This window comes from Saccopteryx bilineata, chromosome 2 (assembly GCF_036850765.1).
Source record: "Saccopteryx bilineata isolate mSacBil1 chromosome 2, mSacBil1_pri_phased_curated, whole genome shotgun sequence".
Taxonomy (NCBI): Eukaryota; Metazoa; Chordata; class Mammalia; order Chiroptera; family Emballonuridae; genus Saccopteryx; species Saccopteryx bilineata.
In genome coordinates, this window is record NC_089491.1 from 18,514,642 (window position 1) to 18,531,385 (window position 16,744).

General features: G+C 50.0%; 1 protein-coding gene across 5 annotated transcripts in view; it reads left to right on the forward strand.

Moving 5' to 3' along the window:
• Nucleotides 1-16,744, forward strand: part of ASTN2 (astrotactin 2) — an 886,721-nt gene that overhangs the window by 735,561 nt on the left and 134,416 nt on the right. For all 5 annotated transcript variants that reach the window (XM_066256387.1, XM_066256389.1, XM_066256388.1 and 2 more), the window contains 2 exons: nt 2,565-2,698; nt 4,590-4,738. In XM_066256387.1, the coding sequence (XP_066112484.1) occupies nt 2,565-2,698; nt 4,590-4,738 (283 nt within the window). The remainder of the gene's footprint in view (nt 1-2,564; nt 2,699-4,589; nt 4,739-16,744) is intronic.

Here is a 16,744-nt window from a genome sequence, read left to right on the forward strand (position 1 = left end):
AGCTCTGGTTCCTGAGTCTGTCAGCTGTTAGTGAGGAACACGAGATCTGTGTCTCAGGACTGTTGTTAAGATTACATTTCTTTTAATGCCTTTAAAGCACCTTAATCTGTGTAATTAGGTGCTCTGTGAACATTTGCTTTTATTATAATTTTTAAAAATTTGTTTGGATTGCGACTCTTAATTCAAGGGAAATGAGACAATTTACTCATCCTCTAGGGGAGGATGTAGGTAAGAACATACGGCAGGAATAATTGGAGCCTCCGTATCAGAGGCACCGGGAGAAATGTGAGGGGGCGTATCCAATAACCACCTTGCACACACCTTCTCCTGTCGACCCGTGTCCTGGTAGCCAAGGAAGCAGCTGCTAGACCCACTGTTCACACACGTGCTCTGCTTGAGTCTTTGGAATAGCACAGGATGGAACAGAGACACCTGGGTGATCAGGTGCCCTTGGTTATAGGCCATGTGAGGTTTTCATTTAAAAAATACACAGAAAGTAAAGGGGAGAAAAGGAAGGAAGGAAGGAGGAAGAGAGGGAAAGGAGGGAGGGAGGGAGGGAAGGAGGGAGGAGAGAGAGAGGGAAGAAAGGAAAGAAGGAAGGAAGGGAGAGAGGGAGGGAGGGAGGGAGGGGAAGGGGGAAGGCAGGAGAGAGAGAAAGAGAAAGAGAAAGAAAGAAGAAAAGAAGGAAGGGAAGGAAAGAAGAAAATACGGGAGGAAGGAATGAGGAAGGAACAAAGGAAGGAACGAAGGAAGGGAAGAAAAGAAAAAAGAAGGAAGAAAGAAAAGGAAAGAAGGAAGGAAGGAAGAAAGAAAGATAGGGAGGGAGGGAGGGAGGGAGGGGGAAGGAAGGAAGGAAGGAAGGAAGGAAGGAAGGAAGGAAGGAAGGAAGGAAGGAAGGAAGGAAGGAAGGAGAGAGAGGAAGAGAGAGAGCATAGTTTGTTACCTGGCAAAGGGGTAAGAAGCCCTAAGTTTTAAAAAGGGCTGTCAAACACTGAACCCCAGTGTCTTGCGACGCCAGTGTAAAGGGACTGACTGGAGCAGGAAGCCGCCTGCACCTGGGCCCCTGACTAGTGCTGCAGTGCCCGTCCATTGACTCAGTGAATGTTGACAGAGTAACTGTGCGCAGCCCAGAGAACACTGGTGTGAATAAGGCACGGCCCGTGCCCTTGGTGGGGTCCGAACGTGGTGGGTGAGACAAGCAGAGGACTGTGCTGGTAGGTGTGGCCCAGTGTGTGACGATGGCCGGGAAAGGAGTGTGGTCACCTGTTGAAGAAAGCCAAGGCGGGGTTCCCAGGGAAAGGAATGTTTCACTGGAGACCCAGGGAGCGAATTAGAGTAGGGGGAGGGGGTACGATTCTAGCAGAGGAAAAGAATGTTAAAGGGGTAAAAATAGAGGCTATGAGACACATTGCAATTAAATAGAACATTGATTATCATGCAGGGGTCCCCAAACTTTTTACACAGGGGGCCAGTTCACTGTCCCTCAGACCGTTGGAGGGCCGCCACATACAGTGCTCCTCTCACTGACCACCAAGGAAAGAGGTGCCCCTTCTGGAAGTGCGCCGGGGGCCGGATAAATGGCCTCAGGGTGCCGCATGTGGCCCGTGGGCCGGAGTTTGGGGATGCCTGAATTGTAGAGCAAGGGTCAGCAAACTGACGCTCCGGCCGAATTTGGCCTGCTGCCTCTTTATAAATAAAGCTTTATCAGAACACAGCCATACACATTTATTTAAAGTATGACTTACATCGCTTTCATGCTACAAAAGCAGAGTTAAGTAACTGCGGCAGGGACCACCTAGCCACAAAGCCAAAAATATTTACTGCCTGGTCCTTTACAGAAACAAATTGCTGTCTCCCGATCTAGAGCAGATGGTCCAGGAGCAGGGACTCGCTTCTGGTGGGAATGTTCGTGGTTGCAGGAAGGTGGATGGCAGCGTGCAAAGGAATGTCGGAGGAGTGGTGACGGAGGAGCCTGGGCAGGTCTCAGGAGCTGGAGCAAGGAGCTTAGGCTGTATCCTGGGGGCCATGGGAAGCCCCTAACGGTTTCTAAGCAGGGAGGTTAGACTGCTGCACAGTGAGTGCAGAGCAGCAAGGGTGTTTTAAGAAAACAGAGTCTGGAGCCAGACTGCCTTGGATCGGATCCCAGCCCCTTCTCTTCCTCGCTCTGAACCTGAGGCAAGTTCCCTACCTCCTCAGTGTCTCAGTTTTCCACTGTGCAGAATGGGAGATGACACTGATGATGATTAGAATAGTAGATCCCCTGTCGTGTGCGGGGTAAAGATGACATAAGTTAATGCAGGTAAAGGGCCAGGTCCAGAGTGAGTTGTCAGTGGATGCTGTCACTGTCCTGTCGCAGTGGTCACTCTGGCTGCTGGGCAGAGCATCACTCAGAATGGGAAGAGCTGGTGGTAGAGTGCTCAGGAGGGATGTAGGCACCAGGTGGTGTCCTGTGCCTAGGAGGGTTGCTCTGAAATGTCGGCCAGCTACTGCCTCACGGCCATTGGCATCTTCACGTCGAACCTCTCCACCATTGCCATCCTCATGTCTTCCGTCCTTTACCGCAGGCCTTCAAGAGTGCACTGATGAGCTCCTACTGGTGCTCCGGGAAAGGGGACGTGATCGACGACTGGTGCAGGTGTGACCTCAGCGCCTTCGACGCCAGCGGGCTCCCCAGCTGCAGCCCCCTTCCGCAGCCGGTGTACGTATGTATGGCCCCTCCTCCTTCAGCCCTGGCTTGCTTCTGTTCCTGGGGGTCTGGCCAGATCCCTGAGGTGGGTGGGGGTCTGCCTCCTTCTGTAAGAAAGCAAGGGGCTTTGGCAGGACAGAAACTGGCTTGGGGTAGACACTGATTCCGAGCGTGTGCTGTTTTAATGACGTCACTCAGTCCATCGTCACCTTCCGGCTCATCCGTTCAGCAGAGGGTGTCACTGGACGTGACACTTGTTTTGTGAGTTCCTGTGTAGGACATTGAGGCCACCTAAATAAAGTGGCAAACCTTTTCTAAGAAACTTCATTTTATTCATCTGTTCCATAAATAATTTTTGAACACCTGCTTTATGTTGGACACGGGGAATCCATGAATAAATGAATCAAATAGTCTGTACACGTAGGGATCTGACCATTTAGTGTGAGGGACCAATGTCAAAGCAAAATCAGGAAAATAAGCTACAGTTTATTTTTTTCTTTTTCTTTTTCTGAAGCTGGAAACGGGGAGAGACAGTCAGACAGACTCCCGCATGCACCCGACCAGGATCCACTCGGCACGCCCACCAGGGGCAACGCTCTGCCCACCAGGGGGCAATGCTCTGCCCCTCCGGGGCGTCACTCTGCCGTGACCAGAGCCACTCTAGCGCCTGGGGCAGAGGCCAAGGAGCCATCCCCAGCGCCCGGGCCATCTTTGCTCCAATGGAGCCTTGGCTGCGGGAGGGGAAGAGAGAGACAGAGAGGAAGGAGGGGGTGGGGGTGGAGAAGCAAATGGGTGCTTCTCCTATGTGCCCTGGCCAGGAATCGAACCTGGGTCCCCCGCACGCCAGGCCGATGCTCCACCACTGAGCCAACTGGCCAGGGCCAATAAGCTACAGTTTAAAACGAAATTGAGTAGTAAGGACATGCCCTGAAAACCAAGAGGTGCTCATGGAGAGAGGATGTGGGTGTGAGGGTGGCTTAGTGGGAGGGGCGGAGGGTCCCCAGGGAAGCGTGGACGGGAGGCAGGAGTCCTGCTCCGGGAGAAGGGAGAGCACGCGGGACTGTAGGGTGTGGGGACCTCCTGGTCAGCGGAGGACTGCGACTGGGAAGGAGAGCGGTCTCAGGAGCGCAGGCAAGCCGGGTGGGAGCCGTCACACCCCTCTGCGGGGCAGGGAGGGTTGCATTGCAAGATGGTCCTTAAAGAGATAGCGGGGTGTAGTGGAAAGGTGGAGAGCAGCTGGCTTGAGGACAAGCGAAGTTATATTGTGGCTCTGCCCCCAATTAGCTGTGTGACCTGGTGTGAAATCATTTCCTTTTTCCAAGCCTTAACTTTCTTCATCTGTCAGATGGGTCCTCTCCCTAAGGACTCTCCAAGTTCTAAACCTCAATCATTCAGTTATCTATTTATTTATTGCTTTATAAAAGGCTCTCCCAGAATTCCAGCCCTCTGGGAGGGAATATTGATTTAAGGGTAATTGAAGAATTGACAGATATAATTAGGGGTTGGGGTTGAAAATGGCAGAGAGGTTGAAAGCTACCGTGTTTGAAGACACTGCCAGTTAGATGGGCCAGGAGACATCTTTGAGAACAGAGTTTCAATGAATGGAAACCTAACCACCTTTCTCTGAGCGCGTACTGTGTGCTTGGATTAATTTACCACTTTGATAAATTAATCCCACGTTGATTCTCTGAAAGGTAGCTCTTCTTAGCCCTATTTTTGAACAAGGAATTGGAGGCTGCAAGAAGCTGAAAAATTGCCCAAGTTCATACAAGGTGTTGGTGGTGGGTTGAACCTGGGTTTCACCCCGGGCTGGATCCTGTGCTTTGCCTCGTGACACACGCAGACTCTTTTGGGGCCCAGCGCATGCTGGCTGGCAAGCAACCTTCCCTGTCGCCCCCTCTAGGCTGCGGCTGTCCCCAACCGTGGAGCCCTCCAGCACCGTGGTCTCTCTGGAGTGGGTGGATGTTCAGCCGGCAATTGGGACCAAAGTCTCGGACTATATTCTGCAGCACAAGAAAGTAGATGAATACACGGATACGGACCTGTACACAGGTGAGTAGGAAAGCCGGGCTTTCGCCTAATGTCAGGGTAGTGTGACAGAGGAAGGACATGGGGCATTTCTAATGCCTTTGGAGACGTGGTGTCATCTGACCCGAGAAGGCAGTAGGAACTTCCATCGTTGCGTGATTGTCACCTGGCGCGCACACCCGAGTGCTTGTTTTCCTACGATTTTTGGAGGGAAGGATAGCAAACTGTCGTTGGAAAGAGGTTCTGATTCTCTGAGTTGGAAAGTCAAAGTCATATAGCCAAGGGTTAGTTCATTCAGGAGAGGATTTGACCTTTTCTATAGATAATATGATTTCTGGGACCGAGATAGAAAGAAAAAAAAATTCAAGAAATGGCCTTATCTAGTGAGATGTCCTGAGATAGTTTAGTTGTCCTTAGTGCTGGGGAGAAGGGATTTGGAAAAAATTCAGACATGCAGAAGAAGAGAAGCAAAGTGGCCCTTTAGAGTGTCACATCCAGTTGTAACTGAGAGTGCTAAGTTCTTCTGAAGGTCTGACACGGCCAAGAAGCTATGTCGTGCTGGAGGTCGGGTCAGCCCGGTAGGCCTGACTCCGGGGCAGGCTGGCAGCCTGGGACCGTGGGAGCTGACCTTGAGGCCGGGGCCATGAGGGCAGGCCTGCTGTTGGGGTGTCAGGGACCTGGGGCCATGGGAGCTGGCTTAGTGCTGAGCTGTGTCAAAAGCCTGGGTCTGTGGTAGTCAGCCTGGTGTTGGGCCCAGCCAGGGGTCTCAGCCAGAGGACTACATGAAGCCATGGGAGCTGCGAGGCACCAGGGTCGGTTGGGAGTGTGGGTTCATTGGAGTCCCATGGGGGGCTGGGTGCCAAGGGCGCTGCTGGGGCTGTAAGAGTCAGCAGCCACGGGGCGAGCCAGGGGCCTGGTTTGCAGAAGCCTATACCACGTAGGAGCCACCTGCAGCCATGAGGGTCAGCCTGGGACTGGGGTGGGGCTGCTCTGGGGGCTCCGATGAAGCTGGGTGCTCCCTTCTCTCTCCTTTGTGCACAGGCAGGGTTCCTCTCTCTGCCCCAAGCTGCCCAGGCTTGGGGGAGGCTTACGGGAGTAACGTGAATCTATCTTTCCTAACCTCCTCAATGCATTGTATTTGTGTGTGTGCTTTTCCCAGATGCTATAACTTCACCTGGAAACCTTAGTTCTTGTGAAGGTATTTTTGCACTTGGATAGTGATTAAAACAGATTTTTCTGAGGCATGGTGGGGTGGTTGGAGAGGGTGGGAGGTGGGGACGGATACTAAAAATTCCTGTGTCACCTTTTTGTTAATATCACCCTCTTGCGTGATTACCAACCTTGTTTTATGATCAACTAAATCAGCGGTTCTCAACTTGTGGGTCACGATCCCAGCAGGGGTCGCCTAAAGCCATCGGAAAATACATAATGCATCTCAGGTATTTACATTCCGAATCATAACTGTAGCAAAATTACAGTTATGAAGTAGCCACCAAAATTATTTTTTGGTTTGGAGTCACCACAACATGAGGAACTGTATTGCGGGGTCACGGCATTAGAAAGGTTGAGAACCATTGAACTAAATCAACCCCAGGGAGGTATGTGACTTTCCTAAATCCCCACATGATAGCGCTCTGCTTTACGACCAAGTCCCTCACACGCCCGGCTCACTGCTCATTCTTTATGTATCATCCTACTAAGGGTGGAAGATTGGATGCTAGTTTGCTGTGAGGTTTACGTCCTATTTTGTTTTAATTAGAAGTGTCTATTTAATTTCCTGTGTCTGTTGAAGTGATTGTAAGGAAATACCAAGCATCCAAATAGAAATCAATGCCATAGAAAACAATGGAGAAATTACATGAAACCAAAGCTGATTTTTTTTTAGAATATAAATTATATAACACTCCAGCCAGATCAGAAAAAGTGAGAGATGAGACAAATTACCAATATCAAGAATGAGAGAATGATATCACTATAAATTCCATAATAAATAAAGATACAATTTTATAACTTATATGTAATGGGCAAATCCCTTGAAATCCGCAAGCCACCGAAGATCACTCAATAACCTCATCGCTATTAGAGAATTAAATTAGTAGTTAAAACCTTCTTGTAAGAAAAGTTCCAAACCCAGAATTACAAATAGTCCCCAATTTATGTTGGTTTGACTTACAATTTTTCATTACAGTGGTGCGTAGTAAATTGCACGATATATTCCACAGTTTATCATAAGATGACTTTGTGTGAGATGCTTTTGCCCAGTGATAGGCTAATATAAGTGTTCTGAGCACACTGAAGGTAACACTTTCCAGACTGTGTACAGGGGCTTGGTGGAAGGACCCTGTGTCCCCGCTTCCTCTCAGCAGCTCCTTCCCACCACTGGGAAGGAGCTGCTAGAGGACCAGGGTAGACAAGAGGAGCAGGCTTCATTTCACCCCAAACTAGGAAGGATGAATACGGCTTTATTGGGGGGGAGGTAACCATCCTATCCGTATTCCTGCCGTCTACATGAAGTCCATATCCTGAGAGGGGTACTGGGGGCTCTGTTATTAGAAACATAAACATTCAGAATTGTTAATATCCTCTTGATAAATGGATCCCTTTATTATTCTGAAAGGGTAGCCCTGTGATCGTGTTTGCTCCAAAATCTGCTTTATTTGATATTAATATAACAACTCCAGCTTCCTTCCGATTAGTGTTAAAATGGTCTGCTATTTCCCATTCTTATACTTCTATGTCATTTATGACCTAATATTTAAAATGTTTTTTCTTGTAGACAGCTTACCGTTGGGTCTTTTTTCTCTGCTTTTTAAAATTTAATCTGACACTGTTATCATTAAAATGGTATATTTAGACCGTTTATATTTAATGTGATATTGTTGTGGTGACGGTTAAGTTTACCAGCTGGCTCTTTGTTTTCTACTGTCCCATCTTTCTTTGTTCCCTGTTCTTCTCTTTCTGTATCTTTTTGGGGGTTGAGTAGTTTTATGATGCCATTTGATCTCTTTAACTCTCTTTTATTATTGTAGTGGCTACTTTAGGGTACACATGCATATGTAACAGATAAAACTTCACATACATCATAGGAATCTTATAGTAGTGAACTTTGCTGTGTCCCTTTTAAGCCTTTATGCTGTGTTGTCATACATTTGACTCATTATGTTCCATAATTCATTATTCTTTTTCTATGAATAGTAAATTATCTTATACATGTATTTAAATAATAAGAAAAATAATCATATATACTATTTACTGATGTAGTCACCATTATTTTTGGAGTTTATTTTTTGCATCCATCCATATTTTTGTCTGATTTTATTGTCCTCGGCTTGAACATTATCTTTTATTATTTCTTATATTTCAGGTCTGTAAGTGATAAATAATTTCTGCTTTTTTTTTTTGTAAGATATTATTGCTGGGTACAAAATTCTTAACTGACAGATTAAAAAAATAATTTAAAAATGTTGCTCCTCCTTTTTCTTATTTGTGTTTTTCCATTGAGAAATCTGCCTTTATTCCTAGCTTTGTTCTCCTGTTTGTAGGTATAGTTTTTAATCTGACTGCTTCTAAGATTTTCTCTTTATTAATGGCTTTGAGTAATTTTATCATTTATTGTACTTGAAGTTCATTGAACTTCTTGGATCTGTGAGTTTATGGTTTCATCACATTTGGAAATTTGGAGCCATTATTTAAAAAGAATTTTTCTCTCTCTCTCTGTCCTTTCTCTTTCTCCTCCAGTGCCTGCCCTTGCATGTATAGTTGGCCGCTTGAAGTTGACCTTCATTTCACTGATGACCTTTTTCATTTTAAAAACTTCTTCTCTTTTTGTTTTCTTTTGGATACTTTCTTGTGCTATCTGTGTCTTCAATACCTTCTGCAAAGTCTATTATTGTTCATCTCATTGAGTAAATTAAAAATGTCTTTTTAATTCAGACTGTAATTTTTATCTTTAGTTCATTCTTACTAATATTTTGCATGTATTAACATTCTCAATATGTGGAACAGAGTTTTAATAACTGTGTTAATGTCCTTGTTTGCTCATTCTAACATCTGAGTCAGTTCTGGACAGGTTTAAATGGATTGATTTCTCTCCTCACAATGGGTTAATTTTTGTGCTTCTTTGTATGCTAGGTAATTTTTTTTTGTTTGTATTTTTCCGAAGCTGGAAACGGGGAGGCAGTCAGACAGACTCCCGCATGCGCCCGACCAGGATCCACCCGGCATGCCCACCAGGGGGCGATGCTCTGCCCATCTGGGGCGTCGCTCTGCCGTAATCAGAGCCATTCTAGCGCCTGAGGCAGAGGCCACAGAGCCATCCTCAGTGCCCGGGCAAACTTTGCTTCAGTGGAGCCTCAGCTGCGGGAGGGGAAGAGAGAGACAGAGAGGAAGGAGAGGGGGAGGGGTGGAGAAGCAGATGGGCGCCTTTCCTGTGTGCCCTGGCCAGGAATTGAACCCGGGACTCCTGCATGCCAGGCTGACGCTCTACCACTGAGCCAACCGGCCAGGGCCAATTTTTTTTATTTGAATGCCAGACATTATGAATTTTTGCCCTGTCAGTACCTGGATATCTGTATTCCTATAAATATAGGGTGTGGCAAAAGTGGGTTTACAGTTGTTTGTATGGAAAAAAATAATACAAGAATAAACTCTGTGTTTCATGTACTCATAGCTGTAAACCCACTTTTGCCTTAACCTATATATTTTTTAACTGTTCTGAGACACAGTTACTTGGAAACAGTTTAATCTTTTGGGCCTTGCTTTTCATGTGTGTGGGGTGGAACCAGAGCAGTGTTTAACCGAGGGCTGAGCCTCCCTGCCCCGGAGGCAAGGCTCTTCCACGCGCTCTGTGCCACAGCCCAGGCATCAGGAGCTCTTCCCAGTGCGGTTGGTAGGAATGGGCACTAGTTCTGGCCCCTGCTCCATCTCATCCTCCTAGGTTAGTAAGTTCTTCACACACATTCGTCAATCACTATTATGCTGAATATTGAAAGGGGACCTTCCACAGACCTCTTTGATTTTCTCTCTGTGCAGCTCTCTCCTCTCTGCTCCTCTGCCCTGTTCACTCTGCTCACATGGGTCTCCCAGGACTGAAAACTCTGTCTTCTCAATTAAGGGAACCTGCCCGGCCTCCTTCTTCCTGTTCAGTTGCCCACAGACTCTCCAAAGACAGTAATCTGAGGAGATATTAGGGCTCACGCAATTTACTCCCCATCATTCAGGAGCTCTGTCCTTTGTTGTCTGATTTCATTTTTGAAAATCTGTTTTATGTACATTTTTTTTCTATTCTTTAAAATTTCTTAATGTTATAGGCATGAGGGTAAATAACTGTAGTCCCCATTTCTCCATCCAGTTCAGAAATGGAAATCTGAGATTCATCCACTTGATAGTCAAAACCCAGTTGCTGGGATCCATTTTTTTCCTTTCCTTTCCCTCCCCTCCCCTCCCCTCCCCTCCCCTCCCCTCCCCTCCCCTCCCCTCCCCTCTCCTCCCCTCGCCTCCCCTCCCCTCCCCTCCCCTCCCTTCTTTCCTTCCTTCCCTCCCCTCCCCTCCCCTCCCCTCCCCTCCCCTCCCCTCCCCTCCCCTCCCCTCCCCTCCCCTCCCCTCCCCTTCCTTCCTTCCTTCCTTTCTTCCTTCCTTCCTTCCTTCCTATACAGGTAAAACTTGCCTTTTTTTTTTTTTTTTTTGGTCTTAAATAAGAAGCAGGGAGGCAGAGAGACAAACTCCTGCATGTGCCCAACCAGGATCCACCCAGCAAGCCCACTAGGGGGTGATCCTCTGCCCACCTGGGGCATTGCTCATTGTAGTTGGAGCCATTTTAGCATCAAGGCAAAGGCCATGGAGCCATCCTTAGCGCTTGGGCCAACTTGCTCCAGTGTAGCCTTGGCTATTGGAGGAGAAGAGAAAGAGAGATAGATAGAAGGGAGAAGGGGAGGGGTGGAGAAGCACATGGGCACTTCTCCTTTGTACCCTGACCAGGAATTGAACCTGGGACATTCACATGCTGGGTTGATGCTCTACTACTGAGTCAACTGGCCAGGGCAAGACTTGCTTTTCTTTTTAGTTACTCGCCCTAAAGCCACCTCATACAGATAGTACCCCTCCTCCCTGCTACCATTCAGAAGTTTGAAAGTCATGATACTGTATCTGTCTCCATCTTTACAGGCTCTTCTAACCCTTCCTTGACTTTCGCTCTCTCCACCACCCGATATTTCAGTGGGCAGCTGTCTTTCAAGAAAAAAGATAAGGACTCTTGTGTCTTTATAACACGGGACCCTCCCACCATGCCTGACGTACACAGATGTCCAGTGTTCACTGAACTGAATCGTACATGGGTAGGCATGTACCTGTCTTAACTTTTTGACTCCAACATTGATTTCTTGAGGGCTCTGTGGTCTTATGGGATCATGGTTTTAGAGACTAGCTTAGGAGGTAGCAGACCTTCTACGATGTTGTGATTAAGTGATGCTGTAGATCAGCGGTTCTCAACCTGTGGGTCACAACCCCGATGGCTTTAGGCAACCCCTGTGTTTTGGTCATTCGACCCCCGCCGGGGTCGCGACCCACAGGTTGAGAACCGCTGCTGTAGATGATTTGGGTGGAACATAAAGGAAAAAGCTCATGTCATTGATTCTGTGCCACCTTGACAATGTCTGAACCATCTGGAAATGCAGGCTGGCCCAGATTCGAGGGTTTCAGCTCATGGAACTGAGTTTTTGTTCCTCGGAGCACGGAAGCCTCATGAAGGAGTATGGACTCGGGGAAACCCGCCTCCTGCTTCCGGCTCCCACCACCTCTCACTGAGAAAACTCCGGCCAGTCAGCCTCCTTCCCGGGGCCCAGGCTCCCTCTCTGTGCGGCAGGGACAATGCCACCTACTTCCACAAGCCACTTTGAGAACCAAATGGAACAGTCCTTGGTGCAGAAGAGTGACCAAGAAATTTTAAGGGCTTCTCATTTTCACGAATTAAAAAACAACAACAACAACAAAAAACGAATAGGAAAGTTAAATGTTGGGAAGAAAACAACAAACTAAGGCTGAGGACTTGTTTTGGACGGGGAGTTAGGATTGCTCACACATTTGGCCAGGTGAGGCCAGACGAGGGAAACGTGGGCTTTCTCCTTTGATCTCCAGATTTCTGCTGGCAGCTGAGTCCTGTGCTGGGATTGTTTATTTATCCGTGAGCTCACGCGTGCGTGTGCACAGATACACACACATGCAAACTCTTCTCTCTCCCTCTCTCTCTCTCTCTCTCTCTCTCTCTCTCACACACACACACACACACACACACAGCACACGCTTTATGGCTGTCATCTGCTCACCACCCTTTTGAACGAGCTGTTGAACCGCTCGCTCTGTCTTGCTGCATCAACGGCTCGTTCTGTCCCGCTGCCGCCGGCCCCTTGGTTTGCTGCCCCTTTGTTTTTTTTTCAGAGCAGCCATTGCTCGCTTGCTTCTGAGACTCTATTGGGAAATCCAGGCATAAGCAGCCTCCTGTTCCAGTTGTTTTGAGCAGAATGAGGCCTGTGTTGGGAGGGGGGTGGTGGCTGAATACCCCTCATGCTAATCTGTCCTCAATATTAAAAACAGACATTTGGTTCTTCTGCGTGGCCTCGTCAGAGCAGTTGGCATGGGCTCCAGCCTCTTGGGTAGAGGTAGATGTGGGAGGGGGGGTGGGGGGGGTGAGGCACGAGCGGCTCGAATGACTCCCAATCCCGTCTGACCTGCAGAGAAGGAGATGAGGGAAGGGAGAGGCTTGTCCAGAGGTCGCACACGGGATCATTCAGTGGTGGAGTTGGAGCTGGAAGAGGGCCTCTGGGTTCCTGACCTGCTCTCTCCAGCAAGTCCACACTTTTTCCCACGAGTCCTCTCAGCCCTGCTGTGGTTTGCTCTGGTTGAGAACAAGCTGGGAGGCAGATGAAAATGAGGGGTGGGATGGGGTATCTAGACACCTGCCGCCGGCTCTGACCTCACAGGGGACGGAGCCCTCCGGACGCCTCAGTTCTTGGTCCTCACCGGCTCCTGAGAACCCCCAGACCTCAGCGCAGAGGCCCTTGAGCCTTCAGTTCCGTGATCCCTTCGTAAGGATGAGCAGAGTGAAGACAAGAAGGGGAAGGGTCTCACCCAGCGCTGGGATCTCCCTCCCCCCACACTCCCTGCGTCGTCTTCATCCTCTGCTGGAGTTTTCTTGAACCTTTTAAAAATCAGAGACCTCTTTCTCACCATGGGAGTCCAGCCTCCGGCTCGTTTGGTGCGGGGCTGGGAGGCAGCTGGCTCTGTGGGTCCTCACGGAGGCCGCCAGCCCTCTCCACCCCCCGCAACCCCACACCTCCTCCCCAAAAGCTGCAACATCTGGAGCTGGTCAGTGCCCCTGTCCATCCTGGCATCTGGGAGCCGACGGTCTGCTCCCCAGATGATCGGCACCAGGCTCTCGTCCTGCCAGCTCTCGACTCCTGTCTTTCTTCCTCGCTCCATCCTTTCCTGACGCTCAGCCACCTCCTTCTGTTTCTTCGTTTACTGTGTCTCCTCTTTATTCATTTCTCTCTGTGATCTGTTCCTTTGTCATAGTCACCCCCTGTCACCTTCGGCCCCTGTCGCAGCCTGTGTGTCCTGTTTTTGTCTCTCCAGGCTGGCTCAGGTGTCAGCTTGCTCATCTAGACTCGCCAAGAACTCCGGGTGGGAGTAATGTCCAGAATGATCCACCGACATCCCTGTCCACCCAGAGGCCATTTTATATCGTCTCTCTCCCTGTTACCATTGAGTGTAACTTACCAATGAGAAGGCACCCCCCAGGCCCATCTTAGACCTCACACTGAAGGTCTTCTCCGGTGAAGGGGGGTAGCTATGGAGGCGAATTTGTGTGGGGAATCAGTTCATGTGAGGTGCAGGGAGACCCCACTGCCCCCGGTGGCTGAGAGGACGGTGGCGGCAGCAGCTGTTGGGAACAGTGTCCTGGGAGTTGTGGATGAGGTCCTGTGGAAGGGACACACAGCTCCAGGCAGCATGGGCCATGGCTAGAGACCCTAGGCTGTGTCTAAGAGGCCCCAGGGCCCTCAGCCGCCTGCCGTCGGCCTGCGCTGGGCCAGCTTGAGGTAGGTGATGTCACTGGAGGCCGGGCCTCACTCCCTCAGCTAGAGTGCGGGGGGGTGAGGAAAATATGTTTTACAGGGTGAGGTACAAACCAACACGACTGCAGACATCTGGAACTGATCTGAGGTCCTCAGAAAATGATTCTGTCCCTCCAGCAGCTCCTCGGGCGAGAGGTTTCTGAAGTCCGGGGCCCCCCAAGGCAAGAGGTAGCGGGAGGGTCTCACTTGTCCAGTCCCCTCACGCGCCCCGGTCTGCTCTCCACGTCGCAGACTCTGGGTCACAGTTCACAGGGCGCTCTCGTCCCTGCCGTTGCTGTATGTGGAGCTCTGGCTGTGGTCCAACGCTGTGGGACCCGCTGAGCACGGCCTGGTGCCAAGGCGGGCACGGCTGCCGTCCTCTGGGGCTGTGCTCCATTGGGAGAGAGGTGCGACCTAGCAGGGAACCAGACTGCAGCTCGGTAAGTGCTGAGATAGTTCGGCTGCTGTCGGAGCACCGAGGACGGTCTCCTGAGCCAGTCCGGGCGGGTCAGTAAAGGCTACCTAGAGGAAGCGAGGCGATGATTCGAGATTCTGGCCCCAGTAATTAATCATGCCCATCAAGCCCTCATACTCAGGATGATGCACCCCCATGGGGAGCTCTGTCCCTTGGGCTGAAGGAAGAATTGCTCTCCGGGTCTCACTTCCTTTCAGCGGCCACCTGTGGCCATGCTGACCTCAGCGACAGCGGCCCAGTACAGAGAGATGCCAAGGTAAGACGTTACCTGGCCCTCTGCACTTCCCAGAGCCTCCTGCCAGGCCAGGGAGGAGTGTGGCAGGGAAGTTGCCTGCCTTCCATCCGAAGACCTCGTCGAGACCAAAGCCCTCCCATGTTTCTGTCTACGGAACCCAGACATTCCCCAGAAAGTGAAGTCAGACAGCACCCCGGCCTCCCCCTCTTGCCCTCGCTGAAGCGGACTCTCTCAGCACTGCAGCAGTTGGCTTGGAGCTTTCTCTCCAGCTGTGCTCTGGTCGTCACAACAGAGGAGTTCAGGTCCTCCAAGATGCCCTGCCCAACAGTGCCCAGTCTCATTTCCTCACCCTGCTCACCTCCAGCGACCTTTCCTTCCGTCCACCTCAGACACTGCATCCCAGGTCAGGCCGCGCCCTGGACTTTCTGCTCACGTGGTGCCCCATCCATAGCTGCTGGTGCCAACATTCCGCCGTCTGACTGTAACCTTTTATCCTGTCCGTTGTATTGCTCCCGCCTCCTACCACGCACGTCTGTAAGTTCAATAGGACTTCCAGTCCCTGGGTGTCGCCACTCTACTCCATCGACCGGTTCTGTCTTTTCTTGTGGGTCATCTTCCTAACCAGCTGCGATGGACTGAATATTTAGGTCGCCCCCCCCCACACACACACTAAAATTCATATGTTGAAATCCTACCCCCCAAGGTGATGGTCTGAAGAGGCAGAGCCCGTCGGCAGTGATTCAGTTGCGAGGGCACAGCCTTCATGAACTGGACTCTTGTTCTCATAACAGAGGACCCCAGAGAGATCCCTCCCCTCCTCTGCAGTGTGAAGACCATCTGTGAGGATTGGACCCTCACCAGATGCCACATCTGTTGACGCCTTGATCTTGGACTTCCCAGCCTCCGGGTCTGTAATAAATACGTTTCTGTTGTTTGCAAGCCACTCAGTATGTGTTATATATTTTGTTACGGCCGCCCAAACGGACTGAGACACCCTCACGGAGTCCACGCGTCATCCTTTTCATCACCGCTCACAGCCCGCTGGTCATCCTCGGCTTTCCGTCCTCCCGTGGCCCAGACGCTGGGCCGGAGGCCGCTCCCCATTGCTCCAGAGCCAGTGCGCACGGTCAGCTGGAGAACAGCGCACAGTCAGGAATATTTAACCCCAGTGTGTCCGTCAGTCACCAGCGTCAGCGGGCTCTTCCCAGGAATCCTGTTAGACTCGTCAAGTTACTCCCTTCTTCTTCATCATCAGGAAACTCCTAACACCCTACCCTTCCCTCTTTCTCAGCAGAAAACCTCGTCTCCTCATTCATTCACAGAGAAAATAGTACAGGGAGCCTTCGGCCTCAGCACGTGACCATTTCCAGTCCGCGTGCTTCTGCCTGCGCCCCTCCCCCGTCGCTTCTGACAGGGCGTAGGAGGTGCCCTTTCGGCAGAGGACGGTCCACCCTGGAGAGCGCTTGAAGATATCAAGTAAGTTTGTAACAGCAACACAAAAGAAGTCACCGGATTTAAGGACATGGAGGTCACGGGTGTTTATGGAGAGAAAATGTCCTAGTAACTTGGTGGTAGCAGGAGATAGAGTGAAATAAGCTGAAGAGTAAGTAGAAGGAGGAGCTATGAAGTCAGCCACTGAAGACGTACCTCTGAAAGAGTGTCTATAACGGAGAAGAGAGAGGGAGGCAGTGGAGGTGAGATGTTCCGTGTTTCTCTTCGTTTTTAAAAGGAATACTTATGAGAGCATATTGGAAGCATCTAAAGGAGCCTTCCTGGGGCCGAAAACGGGGACAGATTCAGGGTAGGATGGAGAAGTAATTTACAAAGGTTTTAAAAAGTCAATAAATAACGTCTTAGAGGGAACTCCTCTTTCCCTCCACCTTCCATGTCTGATGGGGGAGGAAGGGGCCTGGCAGCTGTGTAGGTGGCCCTCCATGTCCACGGGTTCTGCGCCCAAAGAGTTTACCAACCGTGTACTGAAAATACTGGGGTGGGGGGGACTATTCCATTGTTACTGACCTGGACTCTGTAGTCAGGCCTATGATGATCCTGTTTGCTAAGGATCTGCAGACTTTTCTTCCTGGCCATTGTTCCCTAAACACTACAGCTTTACAACTATTTGCATTCTTCTTTGAAAATATACACAGTTACTTCTCTGTAACCATTGTCCTTAAGCTAGGGATAGCGAGCCAGTGGCGACACAGTGTGTTGAAATG